The sequence below is a fragment of the Momordica charantia genome, assembly GCF_013281855.1.
Source record: "Momordica charantia cultivar OHB3-1 chromosome 5 unlocalized genomic scaffold, Mcharantia_2.0 BLBB01000005.1, whole genome shotgun sequence".
Lineage (NCBI taxonomy): Eukaryota > Viridiplantae > Streptophyta > Magnoliopsida > Cucurbitales > Cucurbitaceae > Momordica > Momordica charantia.
Window position 1 is genome coordinate 16,708,352 of NW_028275163.1, and position 22,235 is coordinate 16,730,586.

Genomic DNA, 22,235 nt, shown 5'->3' on the forward strand with positions numbered 1-22,235 from the left:
TTAAAAATTTCATCAATTTATTATCTCATTTGATTTTAAGATTAATATTATTGATGATTGTGTATATCACAAGTTAAATGGGAGTAAGTATATATTTCTAGTTTTGTATGTCGATGACATTTTGCTTTCCACTAATGATATATGTATGTTTCATGACACCAAGAAAGTTTTATCTAAAAATTTTGAAATTGAAGATCTTGGTGATGCTTATTTTGTATTAGGAATCCAGATACATCGAGATCATTCTCGAGGTGTTCTTGGATTATCACAAAGAAGCTATATTGATAAGATACTTAAAAGATTTGGCATGCAAGATTGCACATCTGGTGACACCCTTGTTGCTAAACGAGATAAATTCAGTCTTAGTCAATGCTCTAAAAACAATCTTGAAGTTAAAGAAATGGACAAGATTTCGTTATCTATAGTAAGGAGTCTGATGTATGCTCAAGTATGTACGCATTCGGATATTTGATGTATGCTCAAGTATGTACGCATCAGGATATTTGATGTATGCTCAAGTATGTACGCATCCGGATATTGCGTACATTGTTGGGATGTTGGGCAAATACTTGAGTAACCCTGGTATTGATCATTGGATAGCAACAAAACGGGTTATATCCGGATTTTGCAAATGATAAAAGATTATATGCTCACATATAAGAGATCGAATCAATTAGAGATCATTAGGTACTCCGACTCTGATTATGCTAGATGCCAAGACAGTAGAAGATATGCTTCGGGCTATATTTACCTATTGGCTGGTGGAGCTATATCTTCGACGAGTTCCAAACAGACGCTCATACCTTCTTCTACAATGGCAACAAAATTTGTAGCATGTTATGAGGCATTCAATAATGGAATATGATTGCAAAATTTTGTCACGAGATTGAGAAATTTAGAGGGTGTTGAAAGACCACTCAAAATTTATTATGACAATAAGTCGACTATACTTTATTCCAATAACAATAGGAGCTCATCTAAGTCTAAAGACATAAAGTTCCTAGTTGTGAAGGAAAGAGCGCAAAGTGGACACATATCCCTAGAAGACATTGGAACGAGCTCCATGATAGCAAATCTGCTTATAAAGGAATTACCACCCAAAGTTTTTCACGAGCATATTGCTCATATGGTTGTTATTTTACACGAGGATATTATGTTAGTGAGAGTTTGCATCATTCTATGTTTTATTTGGACATAATACATATTATGTATGTTTGGATAATTACTCTGATCAGAAAATGTAGAGATTAAGTTCATTATATTTTGCCTCATTTGGTTAAAGTCTTTTCTTTTTATCTCAAAGTCTTTTCTTTTTATCTCATTAAAGTAAGGAAGGACCAGTTGGAAATAGATATGTACAGATCACATTTTATGTAATTTCCATATTATGCATCTATGGTTTGATATATGTGTCATTTAGTTATATTGGTATTTATGATCACTGGTAGGTTTAGTTTCATTTAATTGTAACGAATACTTCTTTGGTCCTTACTTATGTAACTAATGGACAAGATTAATTAAGTTTACTCCATACAATAGTGATATTTGGAGATCATAAGGTCAAACACATTTGTTAGGTTACATATGTGGCCTAGTGGGAGATTGTTGGAATTTCTAATAATATGGGCCACACATTTAATCATTTAATGTGATTTTTTACTATCCAATTATATATATGTTTTGGTAAAATGGAGTAATTATAAATTGTCCTGTGTCAAATGAATAGATACCACAAAATAGTTTCCAAATTGATGAGGGGCCAAATTGGAAATATTCAAGTTATTTGGTCGGTTACATAGGGGTTATGGTCCCCAAGTTAGAGACATCACGACGATTCTTCTCTCATCCCTCCAGAGAGAAAAAAAGAAAACGTCTTCTTCGGACTGGTGAAACCTATCAATCTATAAGGTTAATTCGTGATTCTCTAGATTTGGAATATCAAACCCACCAATCAAGAACGTTCAATTATGGATCAAGAGTACGCTTCCGCTTCTTTGGTATTAATTTTCTTGATTCAGTATGGGAAACTCTATGGCTTTATTTTCATGAGGAAAAAAACATAGAAAATTTTAAAATCTAAAATAGAAATAGTTATTGAACGAGGCTTATAATAACTTGCATGTATTTTATTTTTAAAACTTACATGTTTTGACAAAGTATTTTCTATATTTAAAAAATAAAAAATGAAACGTGATAACTACTTTTAGATTTTTGTTTTTTTAAATGAAAGAGACAACACTGAATAGCATATAATTATAGAAAGAGAAGATATAGAAAAAAATTTAGAGAGAAAATTTGTTGGGATGAGCAAGATAGAAACACAAAGATATAGAGATCTCGATCTTACGGGGACATGTTTTGTTTGATAAAAAGATAAAAATTTATCTTTAATTTCTTTAAAAGAAAATAGATGACTATTATTTTTGAACTTTTCTTTTTTCATAAAATTGAAAAGACATCTAAAATATAAATCTTTTATTATTATTATTTTATTAAGGTTCGAATCCAAAATTTTCAATCTGAATTTTGTCTTCAAAAACAAGAGATCTTCCTCCCAACTTTTTTTTTAAATGTTTGAAATTTACTATAAACATTTTAACCCGTTTTTAAAAATAAAACACAGACGATTATGTACATATGATTTGAAATTTATTGTTTATTATTTTTTCTCTCCTACCTTAGAATTAAAAAAAATGCCCTATAACTCTTTTGCTGAAATATTTAAAATTAAATTTCTATCTTGATGATTAAAAATTAAAAATGATTATATAAGAAGAATGTGAGTTTTGGCTTTGATCAATTATTGTAATCTTTTTCCTAATGAATGTAGAATGCAATTTATAAACTTAAAAAGCATGACTCAAAATATTAAATTGACTTTATGAACAAACAAATATAAACAAATATTTTTTTCCCATGACTTCTGTAATAAAATATGAAATAGAACCTTCATTTTTGGGTTCCACAAATAAAGTGATAAAATTAATAAGAATCAAAATTCAAAATATTTTACTCCTAGATCAACCACCAAAGATGTCTAATTCATCTCATTATTTAGCACCCGCCCGTTTGATAACTTTTTCGTTTTTCGTTTTTAGATTTTTAAAAACAGAAATGTTGGTTAACCAATTCAATTTTCTATTTTTTGTTTTTCAAAAATCATTTTAAAATTCTATATAAATTTTTTAAAAAAAATAAGAGTTTTCAAAAACAGATTTTATTTTTTTATTCTAATTTTCGCTCTCAAATTTTTTTATTTCTAAATTTCTCTCTACAAAATTTATTTTTCTCACTCTCACTCTAAAATTTTCACCAAAATTTTCTCTATTTTTATTTTTTATTTGTTTTTCTGACTTTCATTTCTCTCCCTAAAAATCAACTTACTTTTTTGCTCTAAAATTTATCTTTTTTTTGTCTTCAACTTTTTTTCACTATTTCTTTCTAAATTTTTTTATTTCTCTTTAAAATTTATTTTCTAAACGTTTATTTACATCTCTCTAAATTTGTATTTTCAAAAATAGGAAAGACATATCCCAACCCAGATTCCATTTTTAAATAATTAATATATATTTATTTTGCTTTTTCTATACTTAGATTCTAAAAAAAATTAAAAACAAATATAAAACCGATAATTTTTCTCAAGAATATCTCTAAGACTGAAGAATGAGATGGAGACGGACTAAAAATTTCTACGAGCACGAAAATGAGGAAGAGCATCATCACTCACACCCACATCATTATCATCTCTACTCGACATAGAATTTTCCTTCTCTAATATGTATTTTCAATTTTTAAAAACAAAAAACTAAAAATGGTAACTAAACATTATGATTTTCTATTTTTTAAAATAAAAAAAAAACTAAAAACTAAAAATGGTAACTAGACGTTATGATTTTCTGTTTTTTAAAATAAAAAAAGAACAGTTAACAAACGTATAAAAACGAAAATGATTATCAAATGGCCCTATGATTTACACGAAGTTTTTATCTTTTTTTAAAATAAAAATTTGGTAACTTATTTCCATAAAAACCTATTAAAATGTTGAAACAGCCATTACAAATCAACTTATTCAACACAATATGGTACAACTTAAGGAAACTCGTTTATCATAAAGACGTCTCCTTTAATGTTATGACCCATTGTGGGTTAAACGCTAAAATCCTGTTAAACTAAGACTTTTGGGTACAAAAATTTCACTCACAGATTATAAAAATCTTACGCCTTCGCCATCTGCAACCTCTCCGATGAGGTAAGCTCTGTTTGATCCATCGCTGTCGTTGAGTATTCTTTGTGACGCCTCTTGGTCCACTACAAGAACCATGCCAACACCCATGTTGAATGTTCGTCTCATTTCCATTTCTTCGATTTTTCCCGTCTGATAGGTTACCGAGATAATAGAGAATAAACAACCGAAAACAAAAACAAGGAACATTCGAGCTGATATCACTAACATTGTTTATGTGTATTTCCTAGAGATATACAAATAACATACAAAAAAAGTTGTCATTTACCTCTTGAATCCAATTAAAAACCGTTGGGATTTCCCATGAATCCTCATAAATAACAGCTCCAAGGCCATTGGGAAAAACTCGAGGTATATTATCGGTAAAACCACCGCCAGTGATGTGAGCTATCCCCTTAACCCCTCCCTTACTGATAATGTCAAGTACCTATAGTTCAAAATAGAAAAAGAGTTGTAGTACTTTGATGTCAATCAAACTACAATTGTGAAAACAGAATGACTGAAGGATAACCTGTTTGACATATATCACAGTAGGGGCCATTAAGGCCTCACCTAATGTAACATCTCCACCAGGAAGTTTGTCTTTCAAGGATAGGCCACTTCGCTCGATGACCCTATAAACACAAGGTAGCAGTTGTCAGAAACCTGAGTCGGTAATCACGATCAATCTTAAGAGAGTAAAGCCTTTACAACTAAAAGCATGAAGGTAATCGCGATCAACCTTCTAACGAGAGAGAATCCATTTGAATGGACTCCACTTGAAGGTAAGCCAATAAGGAGATCTCCAGCCACGATGTTTTTCCCGTCAATAACAGAGTCTTTTTTTACAATGCCCACCGCAAAACCGCTGAGATCATATTCACCATCGGCATAGAAGTCTGGCATCTCTGCTGTCTAAAAATGTACAAAAAGCATTCGGAATTCACCACGGTTTCATGGAAAGACTAACAGGAAAGAAATGCCTTCTGGTTCAGATTTCAACAACTTGGAAAACTTGCTAGGAAAAGAACAAGATAATGAAAAAACAAGAAAAATCTTTCCAATAGCTTAAACTATAACAATTTCTTTTTTAAAATATGAAGTATGAACTCAAAACAAGTTCTACAATTAACAAGTTTCTATTAAAAATGAAGTAAATTTAAACCAAATGCTGTTTTGCAGCCACTTTATTTTAGTTTTCCAGTCATAGACCATCAGTTATTAGTGAACTTCATTGTCAAGTAGAAACTTTAGAATGAACATCAACCTAAATACTAAGAACTACTTCCAACCCAAAATTTGCAGCAAGATGTTAAGCACCATATAACAATGGACAGTAAAATGTTCAAGACCAAATAATAATTACAAAGTAATCATTCGTAGTTGGTACCTCGCCGCCCAGAAGTGCACAGTCAGATTGTTGGCAACCGGTCACAATACCTTTTATTACCTAACCACAAAGAAAAGATAAGTGATATAGAACATGTGGAGTCATACGAACAAACGAAACCCAACCCAGCAACTCATTCCAACTTTCATCTATACCTTTTCGGCAAGATCAACATCAAGATGGCTTGTAGCAAAGTAATCAAGAAAGAACAGAGGCTTTGCTCCAGAAGTAACAATGTCATTGACACTCATAGCAACCTAGGATAAAACTTATTCGTAAGATCATTATTAATCAATAAAATGCATAATTTACGTACATATAACACAGCCTACCAAATCAATCCCAATAGTGTCATGAATCCCAGTCTCAAAAGCAAGCTTTAGTTTGGTTCCAACACCATCTGTGCCAGCTACAAGATATGAATCACCTGTTCATCAAAAATAATTAACATTCTATCAGACCCGCAAGTTCCCATCATGTAAGAAAATTAACATTCTATTTCCACCAAAGTTATGCTTCTCAATCGTCACAGAAATACTTCAGAATCATTAAACAAGTTGTATAGTTAGAAATTCAAAATGAACAAACCTAGAGGAAAAAGACCCCCAAAGCCGCCAATACCAGGGGCCATCTTAGCAATTCTTCTCACAAGCTCTGTACCAGCGTCTATGTCGACTCCAGCATCCTTATACGTAAGACCTGATTTAGCCTCCACACTAAAATTTCTCTTCGATACAGAAGAAGCAGCTCCAATCCTCCCAAATCTTCTGCCTCCAACTCCTCTGGGGCTCACTGAAAGCCCAATCGATCCATCGTAGAAACATTTGGATTTGGATGCCGCATGAACGCACGGAAACATGGGGGTTGGAATCGATTTCGGCTGAGACGGCAAGTTCGAATTAGCTAAATAGCCATAGAACTCAGTGTTGGAGCAAAATTTGGCAGTCGTCATGGCAGGCAGAGGAAATAACTGGTTGGTAATAGTTGTACCCGCCGTCACGGCGGAAGTGGAGGCGGTGGGAAGGAAGGAGGCGGTATATTTTTTGCTCTGAAAAAGGAAAATCGCACCTAATGGATGGAATATTCAAAACCGAATGGATGGAACCAAAAACCGCCGGTGATTTCACGGTTTGAGATAGAGAGGGAATAAATGAGAAATAAAATGTGGCTTGTGTGCAGTGGGTGGCTCGCCGGAGTTCGCCACCGGCGCGGCACGGCGCTGCGTGAAGGAAAGAGAAAGAAGAGGGCGTGTGTAGTGCGTAGGGAAAGAGAAGGAAGAGGAGGGGCACTTGGGGCATTTGAAACCTTGCGTAGGGTTTGGGGGAGAGAGATAGGGCCCGGGAGGGTTTTTTGAAAAATAAAATTATTATAAATAAAAATATATTTTTTAAACATATTCGAAATAGATTAAAAGAAAAAATACACTTTTACCCCTTTAGATCTAGGAATGGAACTTTTCGTCCTAAAGATTTTAAAAATGATTCTAAATGGTCTTTCAATTTATTTGACCATTATCCGTTAGTTGACCGTTAAAGGAGTTTGACCGTTTGAGTTTTCTATCGTTTTCTCTCGTCTTCCTCTCTCCTTCCTCATCTCTCCCATCTCCGGTGAACGTTGTCGCCGCCGCCGACCATTTCTTTTCTCGCTCACTACCTGCCAACTGTTTCTTTTCTTACCCACCGGTCGCCTTTGCCCTTTTTCTATTGACGTCACACTCTTCCATCGTCAGAGAGAGGGAGATCTGGAACAAAGGTCACTCTCTTCTTCGTTCCAGATTTGGAACGGGAGAGACGGACAGAGGGATAGACTAAAGAAGATGAAATGCCCAATCAATGGGGTAAAGCAGTAAAAATGGTTAAACATTAAAAACCGTTGACATCCACTTCAAATTTGCAGGAGTTCCATCACCCAGAAAAATAAAAAAATAAAAACTCCACAATACCCCTTAAATTAAACTAAAATTGCATTGTTTGGAAATTTTAATATGCAAGCGAGCAGGGAGGGGAAGAAGAAGAAAAACAGAGGTGTTATTCTTTTGTTCCAGTGTGACGGTGATAGTAAAGCAGCACAGTAGGCGATGCGGGAGAGAAATAGCCGGCGGGGACAGCGCTCCTCGAAGATGGGGGAGAAGGGGAAGGAGAAAGGAAGAGAAGAGATAGAAGAGAAGAGATAGAAGAGAGAGAATGTGAGAAAACTTAAATGCCAAACTCCTTAACGGTCAACTAATGGTCAAACGAGTTCAAGGACCATTTATAATCATTTTTCAAATATGAAAGACTAAAAGTGTTCACTTTAAAATTTTAGGGATCAAATAGACACCTACGACTAAAAAGTTTTATTTTGAAACTTGAGGGACTAAATAGACACTCACCCCAAACCTAAGTGACCAAAAGTTTATTTTTCCTTAGATTAAAATACTACTTTAGTCCATGTGTAGTTTTAAAAGAGGTCATTTTAGTCCTCACCGTTAAACTATCGTTAATGGACTAACAGATTTATGACGTGACATTTTAAATTAGTGAAATAAGTGCATACGTGTCTTCCACATGCCAAATAAATTGTGTCAATTATGTTATATCAAATCTCCCTATTTTAGGTTAAAAGTTGAATCAGGTCGATTCAAATCTTCCTCCTCCCTACTACGGGCAACCCCTTTCATTTTGTATTCCGTTTACAATGAATTATGTCGCAACGTCATCGCGACGCAGAGCGGCCGACGTCATCCCCTGACGGTCTCTTTCGAGATTAGGGTTTGGAATCGCCACCAATCATCTACAAGGTGTGATTGGTCACCTATTTAAAAAACTTTGATCTACGAAAACAGAATTTTGGTTTGGGAGTCGGTTGAGCAGAGGAAAGGTGGTAGCACCCTACGACACCCATTCGAAAACGGTACCATATTTTGTCGAAAACTATCCTATTATATTTGGTCCAAAAAGAAAAATACTTTTGTGTTTGATTTTAAATGTCCCAAATTTATTGACAAGCATGAGTGGCCCAAAGACCATTAGAAAAACAAATTATCACCTTTGAACTTGTAACATAGGTGTCATTACCCAATGCTTTTGCCACTATGTCATACAATAAGATACATTATTAAGGGTCTTTTCAAACAACAAATTTTATCTTCGAAATTTGTATTAAAAAAAATAAAAAAATATTAACGAAAATAAAAAAGAAAACTTTTTATTTTAGGGATTTGAAATTGGTTTTAAAAACAAGAATCTCCTATTTAAAATCAAATTTTTTTTTAAAAAAAAGAAATCTTATTCACTTCTTCCAAAATTTAAATAACAAATCTTTACTTACTTTTTAAAAATATTATTTAAAATGTAAAACAAAATCTTAAAAAAAATCATACTGGAAAGAAAGAAAATAAATCTTACTATTTTAAATAAAATAAATTTTCAAAATCTTTTATTTTCTTTTCCTTTTATTATTTTCTTTCCTTTTAAAAAACTGTGTTCTTTTTAATAAAAAGACTTTATTAAAAAAAGAACTCTCTTTCCAAAACAACATTTTTCTTATTATTATTATTTAATAAAAAAAATACTTGCATTCCCCATAATATAGTTTTGAAAAAACATTTTCTCTTCTTCTCTTAAAGAAATATTATGTTTAAAGCTAAAAGTTTCCCTTTTTTCTATTTCCGAACTCACCTTCTCACTTAGGTAGTTTTAAACAGAGGTTCCCGGAATGTTGCGGGTCGATGAGGTGTATATCCGAACGGGTTCGTCGGAATTAATTTGATCGTGGTCAGAGGTCGCTGGTGTAGGTGAAGAAGAAGAGAAGATGATGGTAAAAAAAAAAAAAATAGGCCTTTGACGAGAAACATAACCAATTTGAAAAAATCAAATAAAAAACCAACTCATTTAAAATCAAATACTTTTCCTTTATATATCTGTTTTAAAAAACAATATCGTTTAAATAAATCCTTTTTCTTTTTAATACATATTTGTTTTAATAAATCAAATTCTTTTCTTTTTAATATATATTTGTTTTTAATAAACCAAATTCTTTTAAAACAAAATTTATAATTTGATTTGATTAAAACTTTACCTTAAAACTAATGTTACTTTTTTAACAAAAACAATTACATTAAAACCTTAGGTTAATTTTAACCAAACAATTAAATAACACTTAATAATAAATAAATAAATAATAAAAGAGAGTCGAACCAAATACGGTGTCTACAACTTGCCCTCCTTTGTGTATCCTTGCAGAACTAAAAGGGTAGACAAAGGCAAAAGAGAGTATTGGGAAGGCGAGATTTTAAGAAGGGTAGAATGACAAACCTTGCTTGACAAGCTTGACCACAATCTTTGATCGGGTTTGATTTAACCAAACAAAAAAAAGGTAGCAAACCTGACTTGACACAGGCTTCGACCACGATCTTTGATCGGTTTCGATTTAACCAACAGAAAACTAACAAGCAACGGACCTGATTTGACACAGGCTTCGACCACGATCTATCGGGTTCGATTTAACCAACAGAAAACTAAAAGGAAACGGACCTGGCTCGACACAGGCTTCGACCACGATCTTTGATCGGGTTCAATTTAACCAACAGAAAACTAAAAGGCTTGCTTGAGCAAAAATGAACTGTCATGAAATTCTCTACCATAGGGCTTTGAGATTTCTTCAATGAAAATGCATGAAACGATGCATGAAAAGTGAGTTTGACGCATGATGATAACAGGAAAATTTTTCTTGGATGCCAAAATAGAGTGAAATCGCTTGCTTTTATAAAAACTTGGGATTGTTCAGAAAGCCCGACCACTGCATTTCGCTTTTCTTCAAAAATCCTTTTAACTAGATCGAGAGTACCCAGAACAAATGGAACGACGACTTTGCCCCTGATAACTTTGTAATGTCACATTTGCCCCAATGTTCTAGAGAACAAATGTCTCTATTTTTAGGCTTCTTGTGCCCTTATGTTTGATTTCGAGTAACACATAGCCTTGTGATTTGAATATGTTGGAGAATGAAATGTTAAGAAACCCTTGAGAGTTGGATCTAAGAACCTTGCTATCGAACAAGACCCATAGAACTCAATCCCAAAAACCCCAAAAACAAGTATGGAATCAACCCAAGGAAAGTAAAAACCGGATTACCTTGATGATCAAATATCTCAAGGCAAGAAAATTTGTTCCTTGTTTGAGATCCGAATCACTCCACAAGCAAGATAGATCAAGTCTCACTTGAATGATCCTAAACATGCAAGCTATCACTAGATTGCAAAGTACATTAGCTCTTGGCTAAAAGAAAGGCTCAAAGGCTCATTTCATTACATCTTCAAATCTATATTCTCTCCTCTCAAAGCTGACATACATGGCTATATATAGTCTTCAAAATAGTCCTTAAAAGTAACATATGGGCATGTGAAGGGTTGGAACACTTAACTCCATCAATGCCATAAACAACCATTAACTAAATGTAACCTAAAAAGTAAATGGATAGTCTTAAAACTTAAAATACTTAAAAATACACCATAAATCCGAAAATAAATATTAAATCAGCAAACCAAGAGTTTTGTAACCCTAAAGGATTAAATGAAGCCTCATTTAATGTAGCATGAACTTGAAATCCATAATTGATGCTTTTGTCTTGAATGAAGCTTGAGTTGACTTGTATTTGATTTGAATATGTTGGAGATTCATATCATTCTCCCCCTCTTGGAAAGGACTCGTCCTCGAATCTAAAGGATCTCCTTGTAAAGCAAATTTGAAGTCACGTGCATCCCATGGTCTTACTCTTCTTGGATCCCCCTTTACTTTGGAGTTTTGGTCATGGATGTATTTGGAAGTGAAGTTGAAATGATGCTTCTTATATAGCCCCCTTGTCTCGTACTTCACATGTGAACGGTATTTCCTCATTTGAGAAGCAACCCTTGGATCTAGCTTTTCAATAAGCATCTTAACATCCTGCAAAAACTCAAAAGAAAAACTTGGCACAATTGGCTTAAGTGCTCCCATTAGAAAGCAAGTCCTTTCGTTTACAAGTTCTTGTATGTGTCGTTTTGAAAACACAACGACTCGATCCTCATTAATTCTTGTAACCGAACTATTTTCAATATAAATCTCCATATGTTCCTCTATTATGTTTGTCTCATACTTCTCACTTTTGTCACTTTCGGTCTGTAATTGACATGGATCAATAGAGATTTCCAAACTTTCTTTGCTAGTTTCCATAACATGTCTACTGACCTCACAATTGGAAACTTCAACGTGGAGCGTAGGATGATCTTCCTCATGTTGACTTGGTTGGTCATCCTCTTGAGGCATAGTACAATCTTCTTCTTTTTTAATAGATTGTGTGACATGCCTCTTCATGTCTTCATCCCTCTTCATGTCTTCATATCTCACTTTAAACTCTTGGCACAATTCACTGAGGGAATTTATGCATTTGCGAATCTCGGCCAATTCCGTCGCATATGGATCTGTACTATAGTGGTTCTCATGACGTCGTCGTCCATGAGGAGACAGGAATTTGTATGGACTTTCTCTTTGGTGATACATTGCTCTCAAAAGTTAAAATGGAGAAGCCATAATAGTTTGCAATCCAATAGATAGTAGCACACTTAGAACATAAACAAGCTAACTTGACTTATGGAAAGAAACTAATAAATCAAACAAGATGACAAAATGAGATTAATTAAATACTGGAATAAATAGCAAAAAGTGTAACCTCCCAAGTTAATGTCCACCAACTAGCACAATTAATGCATCAAAGTGTAACCAACGATATTAAATGGCTATTGGCTAGTTGTAAACACCAATCAGAGATTAATTTGCTGAAATAACATCTAACATGAGGAACAAAAGAAGAATAGAAGATAAACATATGAACAACATGCTCACGGATTTTTATGACAGATTATGAAAATGAACGTTTTTCACCATGAAGAAATCAGAACTAGTAAGAGTCGCAAAATACAATGTTTTAGAGCAAAAAGAGATCAATAAAAACGTAGAAGGCAAAGAAATCAAAAGATGAACAGAAATATGACTTTTTTATGCTTTTTGACATAATACAAAAAGTTTATGAAATTGAGATAACAAGAAAATCAAAGATAGATTGAACAAAACCGCAAAGGAAACATATATCCGATCTTGAGCCTAAAGCTCTGATACCAAAATGTTAAGAAACCCTTGAGAGTTGGATCTAAGAACCTTGTTAACGAACAAGACCCATAGAACACAATCCCAAAAACCCCGAAACCGATTAAGGAATCAACCCAAGGAAAGTAAAAACCGGATTACCTTGATGATCAAATATCTCAAGGCAAGAAAACTCGCTCCTTGTTTGAGATCCGAATCACTCCACAAGCAAGATAGATCAAGTCTCACTTGAATGATCCTAACATGCAAGCTATCACTAGATTGCAAAATACATTAGCTCTTGGCTAAAAAAAAGGCTCAAAGGCTCATTTCATTACATCTTCAAATCTATCTTCTCTCCTTTCAAAGCTGACATACATGGCTATATATAGCCTTCAAAATAGTCCTTAAAAGTAACATATGGGCATGTGAAGGGTTGAAACACTTAACTCCATCAATGCCATAAACAACCATTAACTAAATGTAACCTAAAAAGTAAATGGAAAGTCTTAAAACTTAAAATACTTAAAAATACACCATAAATCCGAAAATAAATATTAAATCAGCAAACCAAGAGTTTTGTAACCCTAAAGGATTAAATGAAGTCTCATTTAATGTAGCATGGACTTGAAATCCATAATTGATGCTTTTGTCTTAAATGAAGCTTGAGTTGACTTGTATTTGATTTGAATATGTTGGAGATTCATATCACCTTGGATACGTGAATATAAAAGCTACCGTCCTTCGTATATAAAAAGAGACGAATGGAGACCAGATTTTATAAATGAGATTTCCAATTATGACAAGGGACACACGTCTCAAAGATGTGGTTCAAATTTATAGGCTGTAATAGAGAATTGATACACAAAACTGCCTTTCAAGCATAATACTGAGATCAAAGTGAAATTTTTCGAAATACATCAGAAACTATGCATAACATTTTCGAACATGATCTGAGTTGACTGGATTTAAAAATTCTAGTCATCCATGTTGGCCAGAACTAGTGCTCCTCCGGAGAAAGCCTTTTTCACCACAAATGGTCCTTCATAATTCGGGGTCCATTTGCCTCGATGATCTTTCTGTAATGGGAGAATTCTTTTTAGAACTAAATCTCCCTCTCTAAACTTTCTTGGGCGCACCTTCTTGTCATAGGCTTTCATCATTCTTCTTTGATAAAGTTGTCCTCTGCATAATGTCGTCAACCTGTTTTCTTCTACAAAATTTAGCTGCTCATAACGCCTTTGGACCCACTCAGCCTCTTGTAACTTAGCTTCCATGATAACTCTCAATGATGGAATTTCTACTTCAACAGGAAGAACAGCTTCCATACCATAAACTAATGAAAATGGCGTTGCCACAGTTGAAGTACGGACTGAGGTGCGGTAACCATGTAAGGCAAACGGAAGCATTTCATGCCAGTCTCTGTAAGTTACAGTCATATTTTCAATTATTCTTTTTATGTTTTTGTTGGCGGCTTCCATTGCACCATTCATCTTAGGTTGATAAGGGGTTGAGTTGAGATGCTTGATCTTAAACTACTCACAGAGCTCACTCATCAATTTGTTGTTCAAATTCCTTGCATTATCTGAAATTATGCTTTCAGGAAGACCGTAACGACAAATAATTTCTTTCTTGATGAATTTGACTACAACTCCTTTTGTCACATCTCGGTAAGATGCTGCTTCTACCTACTTAGTAAAATAATTTATAGCTACCAAAATGAATCGATGCCCATTTGATGCTTTAGGTTCGATAGGTCTTATCACATCCATGCCCCACATAGATAAAGGCCAAAGAGCTGTCAAAGTATGCAAATGAGAAGCAGGAGCATGAGTCTTGTCCGAGTAAATTTGACATTTGTGACATTTTCTTGCATATTTAATACAATATGTCTCTATATTTAGCCAGTAATAGCCAGCTCTTAAAATTTGTCTAGCCATCATGTGCCCATTTGCACGAGTGCCACAAACTCCTTCATGGATTTCCTTCATAATCCTATTGGCCTCTCTTCCTTCGACACACCTTAGGAGAACCATGTCATGGTTCCTCTTGTACAGTATCTCTCCGTTTAAGAAAAACTTCATTGCCAACTTGCAGAGGGTGCGCTTATCATTTTCTGAAGCATTTGGTGGATATTCTTTACTCTTTATATATTGCTTGATGTCATGAAACCAGGGGTTACCGTCAGGTTCTTCTTCGATGCTCAAACAAGAAGCTGGGACATCTCTCCTCCCAACTTTAATCGGACGGACATCCTCATTGAGTTCTAAATTGAACATCACCGCTAATGTGGCCAATGCATCTGCTACTTGATTATTTTCTCTTGGCAAATAATCAAATGAGATTTCATCAAATTCTTGTGACAATTCTGTTATGAGTTGTTTGTAAAGCAACAACTTAACGTCTTCTGTTTCCCATTCTCCTCTTAGCTGATGAATTACTAGCATAGAATCCCCAAAAACTTTAAGTTTCTTAACCTTCATATCAATAGCAGCTTGGACGCCCATCGAGCTTGCTTCATACTCGGCCATATTATGTGTGCAGTCAAAACATAATCTAGTGGTAAGAGGGTATAGTTCCCCTTTGGGTGATATCAAAATAGCCCCTATCCCATGACCTAACTCGTTAGAGGCACCATCAAACATCATGGTCCAAGTTTGTGGGTCTAAACTTTCCTCACTTGCGGTTATGGTGGAGATATACTCATCTGGAAAATCGAACTTCACCGGTACGTAGTTATTTATAGGTTGTTGAGCTAGGTAGACAGCCAAAGCACTCCCTTTAATGGTCTTTTGAGTCACATAGACAATATTATATTCGGACAAGAGAACCTGCCACCTTGCAATTCAACCTAAGAGAGACGGCTTTTCAAAAATGTACTTTATGGGGTCCATCTTTGAAATGAGCCATGTGGTATAATAAAAAATGTATTATCTTAGACATCAGGCAGCCCAAACTAGAGCACAACAAGTTTTTTCTACTTTAGAGGATCTAGTCTTGCAATCGGTGAACTTCTTACTTAAATAATATATAGCATGTTCTTTCTTGCCTGAATCATCATGCTGCCCCAGTACACACCCCATTGAGTCTTCAGTCACTGTGAGATATAAAATAAGGGGCCATCCTGGAGTTGGTGGCACAAGAACTGGAGGGTCTTGCAAATACTGCTTAATCTTATCAAATGCTGCTTGACAATCTTCACTCCATACCCCATCATTGTTCTTGCAGAGCAATTTAAAGATGGGTTCGCAAGTTGCTGTTAAGTGAGATATGAACCTTGCGATGTAGTTGAGTCGTCCTAGAAATCCTCCGACTTCTTTCTGCGTCTGTGGAGGTGGCATCTCTAAGATTGCTTTGACTTTATCCGGGTCAACTTTAATGCCTTCTTGGCTTACTACAAAACCCAGGAGTTTTTTAGTGGTTACCCCAAATATGCATTTGTTGGGATTGAGTTTCAATTTGAACTTTCTCAATCGATCAAACAGCTTCCTTAAAATAGTTGTGTGCTCCTCGCCCTGTTTTGACTTGGCAATCATATCATCCACGTAAACTTCAATTTCTTTGTGCATCAAGTCATGAAAGAGAGTAACCATGACACGCTGGTAGGTTGCCCCAGCGTTTTTTAGCCCAAATGGCATAACTTTGTAGTAGAAAGTTCCCCATAGCGTAATGAATATGGTTTTTTCACGATTCTCAGGTGCCATCTTGATTTGATTGTATCCTGAGAACCTATCCATAAAGAAGAAAGTTGAGAATCCAGCAGTATTATCAACCAACACATCGATATGAGGAAGCAGGAAGTTGTCTTTTAGGCTTGCATGATTCAAGTCTCTGTAATCTACACACATTCTTACTTGTCCATTCTTCTTTGGTACATGGACAATGTTCGCCACCCACTCAGGGTAATTAGATACTGTAAGGAATCTTGCATCAATTTGCTTCCTTACTTCATCTTTTATCTTGATTAACATATCCGGCCTCATTTTCCGTAACTTCTACCTCACCGGCTTGAACTCTGGGTTGATCGGCAATTTGTGCACTACGATGTCTGTATCTAAACCAGGCATATCTTGATAGGACCAAGCAAAAACATCAATATATTCATGAAGTAACTCTATCAACTTTTTGCGACTCTCTGAATACATATTAGTGCCTATTTTAACCTCTTTGGCTTCGGCTTTTGATCCCATGTTAATTGTCTCAGTTAATTCTTCATGGGGTCCCAACATCTTTTCTTCTTCTTCTAACATTCTTAATAACTCATCAGAGGGCTCATCATCCATTTCCTCACCAGACTCGATGTTGTATATAGGTGTATCGAACTTGTATTTCGAATCATTATCACATTCAATCTCAGTATTACTGCTTAAGATATAATAAGGGAGAAAAGAAAGGAAAATGAAACAAATGAATAAATTGGCCCAGAGAAATAACAAAGGAAAGAAACAAAGTGAATTAAACTTTATTGATGTGGAAGAATTATAGACAAATGATACGTCTGGATAGAATACATAGGGGAATAGAAAAATAATTTATTAATTAAGAAAATGAGGAAAAAAAAAACAATTACGTTGACTTATTATTTATAAAAGACGGTAGCTCTAACACGCTCCAATTGGTCAGCTCGAAACCGTTTGGGCATGGGAAGATAAAAGGTCCGACTTGCTCTCTTTCTTCTGTCACTACTGCCACTGCAGAACTCTCAGCGTACTCCTGATGGATTATGCCGGCACTTCTGAAAGAGTGGCTGAGAGGTGGAACAGTCTTCTTTGGGTTATAATGCTCCCTATTCTCAAATCTTGCTAGAGGTTTTGCTTTTTCACGGTTCTACACTCTGGTGATGTCACCTCTGTTTGGCTTATACCCTAGCCCGAACCTCCTTGTGTTTTTAGCCATCCTCAGCAGCTTGTCTAAACTCCCGTTGTCTCCTTTAAATGCGGCCTCTAAAAGTCGTGGCTTAGGTCTTCCAAACTTCCCATGTAAAGTTGTAGCATTTGCAATCTCGAATGATTGGAATGAAGACTCAAAAGCTTCTTCTGCTGCTTCAACGTATGGCATCGAAGCAAGCCTTGAGACTAGAATGTCTTCTTGTCCCGATATGATCACCAACTTTTGGTTAACCGCAAATTTAATTTTCTTATGTAGAGTAGACGGAACTGCCCCTGCCGAATGTATCCAGGGTCGCCCCAACAAAAAACTATAAGCTGATGTAATGTCCATAACTTGAAATGTTATGTCAAAGGTGCAAAACCTATCTTGATCGGGATCTCAATATCCCCAACAACAGCGTTGCGAGCTCCATCAAAAGCTCTTACTATCATAGTACTAGGTCTCATATGGGACATATCCACCGGTAACTTTTCTAGCGTGGATCTTGGCATTATGTTTAAAGAAGATCCATTGTCCACAAGAACTTTTGCTATTAGGAAGTTTTTACACTTAACTGAGATGTGGAGAGCTTTGGTATGTCCTGTACCCTCTGGTGGTATCTCCTCATCTGTAAAAGTGATGGAGCTAGATGCCGTTATATTCCCCACAACGTTGCTCAAATTATCTACTGTGATGTCTTGTGAAACGAAAGCCTACTTCAAGGCCTCCAACAATGTATTCCGATGCGCTTCAGAGGAAACAATAAATATAATATAGAGATCTTTGCGGGTGTCCGACCTAATTGTTCAATAACTTTGTATTCACTTTGCTTCACTAGCTTTAGAAACTCTTTAGTCTCTTCCTCGGACATAGGTTGTTTAGGACTTGCATCATTTATAACAATTGCCTCCACCAATTCATCATAAATATCCTCGTTGAGTTTGGCCTTCCCTTTCTTATCTTCCTCTACCTTCTCCTTCTTTTTCTCACTTGCTTTCTCTTTATTCTTTTCACTAGTGGGCTCATTCACGCGCTTTAGTAAGCTATCCGATGTATAACATCTCCCAGTTCGTGTAAAACCTCCTAATCCGGTGATATTGTCAACTGGGAGTGAAGGAGATGATACCTCTTGCCCTACAATTACCTTGCACTCATATCTCCAAGGCACTGCTTTGGAAGTTTTATACTCTAAAGGAGCTGGGACTGTGATAGTGATTGATTTTCGATTGCAGCTGGGTGCATCTGGCTTTTTACGGTAAAAGATGGTGAGAGGTTTTGGCTTAAGAGAATCACTTGAGCCCTCAGCAACCAAGATATCCTCCACGACATTTATCCCTTTCTTCCGGTGAGATTTTGTAACAGTAAGGACTTTTAAGTCTACAACTATTGAACTCTCTTTTGAAAACGGTTACATTGCTCTAGGGAGTGACCTTTTGCCCCAGCGTGGAACGGGCACGTCAGACTTTCATCATACCCTTTATACTTGAAGTTTGGGCATAGGTACTCCACTGATACATATCCACTGCCCAAGAGAATTTCAAATAGTTCACTCATTGGGGTTGTAATATCGACAACCTTACTCTTCAACTCGATCCCTTGGCATTCGATTGCATTTATTTGGACATTCTGATGATTCGACAGCAGATTCTTACTTACATCAGGCCCATTTTCTTTTTTAAAGTTCAACCAACTTGCCTTGATCAAAGCTTGAACTCTGTATTTCAATGCAGTGCAGTTCTCTGTTGAATGCCCTATGGCTCCTACGTGATAGTCACAACGAGCATTTGCATCATACCATCTTGGGTATGGAGGCTGGATCAAATCTACAGGTACATGTGCCAGCTGATTATTTTGAAATAACTGAGGCAGAAGCTCAGTATAAGTCATGGGGATTAGGTCAAACTGGGTATGTTTACGTGCCCTTCTATTAGTCTGTTGCCCTTGAGTATAAAATGTATTATGCTGCTGACCCCTAGGTTGGAAATTTTGATTGGCCGGGCGTTGAAAATTTTGAGAGGTATAAGGGGAGTAATGTGAAGTTGCATTATTCACAAATGGTTGATTATACCCGTATGACGTTGGGTAATAATACGGAGTGTATCGCGGTGTCCGACCGTATGGTTGTTGTTTCCAAGAGTGTCGGTCTGCTCCCACCATTTGCACCTCACCTTCCTTCTTCTTGGAATGACTTGCCTTCTTTGCGGCTAATGGCTCATCGGCAGTACTGGTTATCCGCTTGTGTTAATCCTGTATTCGATCCTTTCTCCGATGGTCATAATATCAGAGAAATTAGTGGAAGCACTTCCTATCATCCGATCATAGAAAGGATGTTTTAGGGTATTGATGAACATGACAGATAGCTCCTTATCCGTTAAATGAGGTTGGACTTGAGCTGCCGTGTCCTTACACCTTTGAGCATACTCTTTAAAGCTCTCTGTACTCTTCTTCTCCATCCTCTGTAAATCTAAGCGATCTGGAGTCATGTCTATGTTATGCTTATATTGTTTTAGGAAGGAGTCGGTCAGATTCTTCCATGAGCCAACATGAGACCTATCTAACTGCATGTACCAACGAGAGGTCGGACCAGATAAACTATCTTGAAAGCAGTGTATCAACAATTTGTCATTTTGGATGTATGCTGTCATCTTCCGGCGGTACATTATAAGATGATTCTTAGGACAAGAAGAACCATCGTACTTCTCAAACTCTGGCACCTTCAATTTTGGAGGGATGACTAATCCAGACACCAAGCACAATTGTGAGGCATCGATGTTGCCAAAAACGTCCGTCCCCTCTACTGCTCTTAATCTTTCCTCCAGAACTTCGAACTTCTCGTTACTGGGGGCACTTTGTCCGACTGGGTCTGTCTTGGCTGGGAGACCACCTAGATTAAGGGCTGTAGGGGGTGACATCATTTGCTCGGGCTCTCGAAAAATGATGTTGGTTGGGATTTGCTGAGCTCCCTGAACAAAGGGATGCGGATACTAACCAACCGGGATGTCATACAGAGGGTTGTACGTTGTATATTGTGGCATGAAACCCTCTGCCACTGGCCTAAGAGGTAGACCATACCTAGGTGGATAAGGCGGGGTTTCTTGCAGCTCATAGACAGGGTTGCTAGATGTAGTAGGATCCGCAGCCGCTTTGCCTTTTTCCAATGCGAGGAGGATGACATCTAACTTTTCACACAACTCCTCAATATCTTTCCTTGTTTTCTCCTGCTCAGCTTTTTGATCTTCCATCATTAATCTTGCCTTGTGTCTAGTACGGTAAGTGCAATGTGGTGCCGATGAGCGAGCTATCTTGTACAATCCCTTTTGTTTTTAGAAAAATAGAAGACAAAAAGAAAGAGAAAGAAAACCATAAATAAATAAATTCGTGGCTTTATTATAAATTGGATAAATAAATAAATGAAGATTACAAGAAAACAACAATTATGCCAACTTTGAACCCCCATGCTTAAATCATGAAATTGAAAGTACATTAAAGCAGAGTGTCAATAAAACTGTCACCAATGCTCTAGATCTCGCCGAAGTTTGCCCAAGAACTTAAGTGTGCTTTTGCCATTCGGCTGTGTAGGGGCAATGGCAGACGTGAGAGCTCGTACCTCTTCAGCTAAACCATCTGCCCTATGGGCTGCCTGTCTGACTTGGGTGAGTACATGTTCTGAATTATGACGCAACAATGTGTTATCGCGCCTCACATGGTCTAATTCATACCCCACTTGGTTGTATTGTTCATTGATATGGGCATAATCATGAATTAACCCATTAGCAGCATTATGGGTTTTGTTGAGACGGCTTGAAAGCACCTGAACAGTTTCCCTTAATCTTTGATTTTCTTGAGCATATTGAGCTAACTGTACTTCTTTCTCTTCCAACACAATGGCTTTTTCACGAAGGGACATTATTTCTGTTTGTAGAGAAGATATTTGTTGTGTGATATTTGATTGTCTCGCGCTCTCAATGCTGCTTGTGAGCTCTCTTCGTACTTTTCTTCTGTTAGGGTCCCGAACCTCTACTTCTAACGGTCTGTTTTCTTTCCCTTGGTAACCGACCTCTCTTCTTGCCTGCTGTAATTCCAGCTCAATACTTCGAGGTAGATTTTGACTGAACCCTAGTTGTAGTCTTTCTTTAGCTGATGTGGGGTTCCCTTCTCGCAGCTCGTATTCTATCCTGCGAACCTTCCGCTGAGTGGATTGATTTGGGCTCATTTCAGAAAGAATTCTCCTAGTGGAAACCTCTAGCTTCTCTTTGCCCTTGTCGATTGGTAGGAGAACCACAATTTTTCCTCTACTCAAATGCCACTGTTCGTATCTTTCAAATATATTATTGTGGTAATTACCACTTTGGATTCTGACAGTCGCCTTCCACGCCTTTAGGACCTCCTGAATTTTGTTTTTGCAAAACCCAACATCATAGGCAAATTCAGAGTTTCTTAAGTCATGTGTGGCTGGGATAAACTGACGTACCCATATCTGGCGCAGTACCATTAATGAGGCATAAGATACACATCCCCATGGACCCAATAATAGTAGATTGTGAAATTTACCACACCTATACATCATAGGTTTGGTCGACATCCATTAGGCCCTCCACTCCACGTCTTCTGGCCTTAGTCCTGCAAAGAAAATGCTCTACTCTTCTTTCCCTGA

General features: G+C 36.4%; 1 protein-coding gene and 1 pseudogene across 1 annotated transcript; both read right to left on the reverse strand.

Annotated features, from left to right (window-relative positions):
• Positions 1 to 4,033: 4,033 nt before the first annotated feature.
• On the reverse strand, positions 4,034 to 7,707 carry LOC111025154 (phosphoribosylformylglycinamidine cyclo-ligase, chloroplastic/mitochondrial). The gene is made up of 8 exons (XM_022303001.2): positions 6,201 to 7,707; positions 5,945 to 6,039; positions 5,768 to 5,869; positions 5,613 to 5,672; positions 4,965 to 5,137; positions 4,755 to 4,857; positions 4,512 to 4,670; positions 4,034 to 4,375 (listed from the first exon to the last, which is right to left on the reverse strand). The coding sequence occupies exons 1-8, from the start codon at positions 6,562 to 6,564 to the stop codon at positions 4,205 to 4,207; spliced, it is 1,227 nt and encodes a 408-aa protein (XP_022158693.2). The 5' UTR covers positions 6,565 to 7,707; the 3' UTR covers positions 4,034 to 4,204.
• A 5,932-nt stretch (positions 7,708 to 13,639) lies between these two features.
• Positions 13,640 to 20,823, reverse strand: LOC148211458 (uncharacterized; annotated as a pseudogene).
• Between the last annotated feature and the right edge of the window lie 1,412 nt (positions 20,824 to 22,235).

Bases quoted from the DNA above. Each gene is read 5' to 3' on its own strand.
- LOC111025154 (XM_022303001.2), bottom strand. From the start codon at position 6,564: ATGACGACTGCCAAATTTTGCTCCAACACTGAGTTCTATGGCTATTTA. The intron at 4,671-4,754 runs GTTATCCTTCAG...TTTGAACTATAG, and splicing joins CTGTGATATATGTCAAACAG to GTACTTGACATTATCAGTAA. The intron at 4,376-4,511 runs GTAAATGACAAC...GTAACCTATCAG, and splicing joins TTTTTAATTGGATTCAAGAG to ACGGGAAAAATCGAAGAAAT.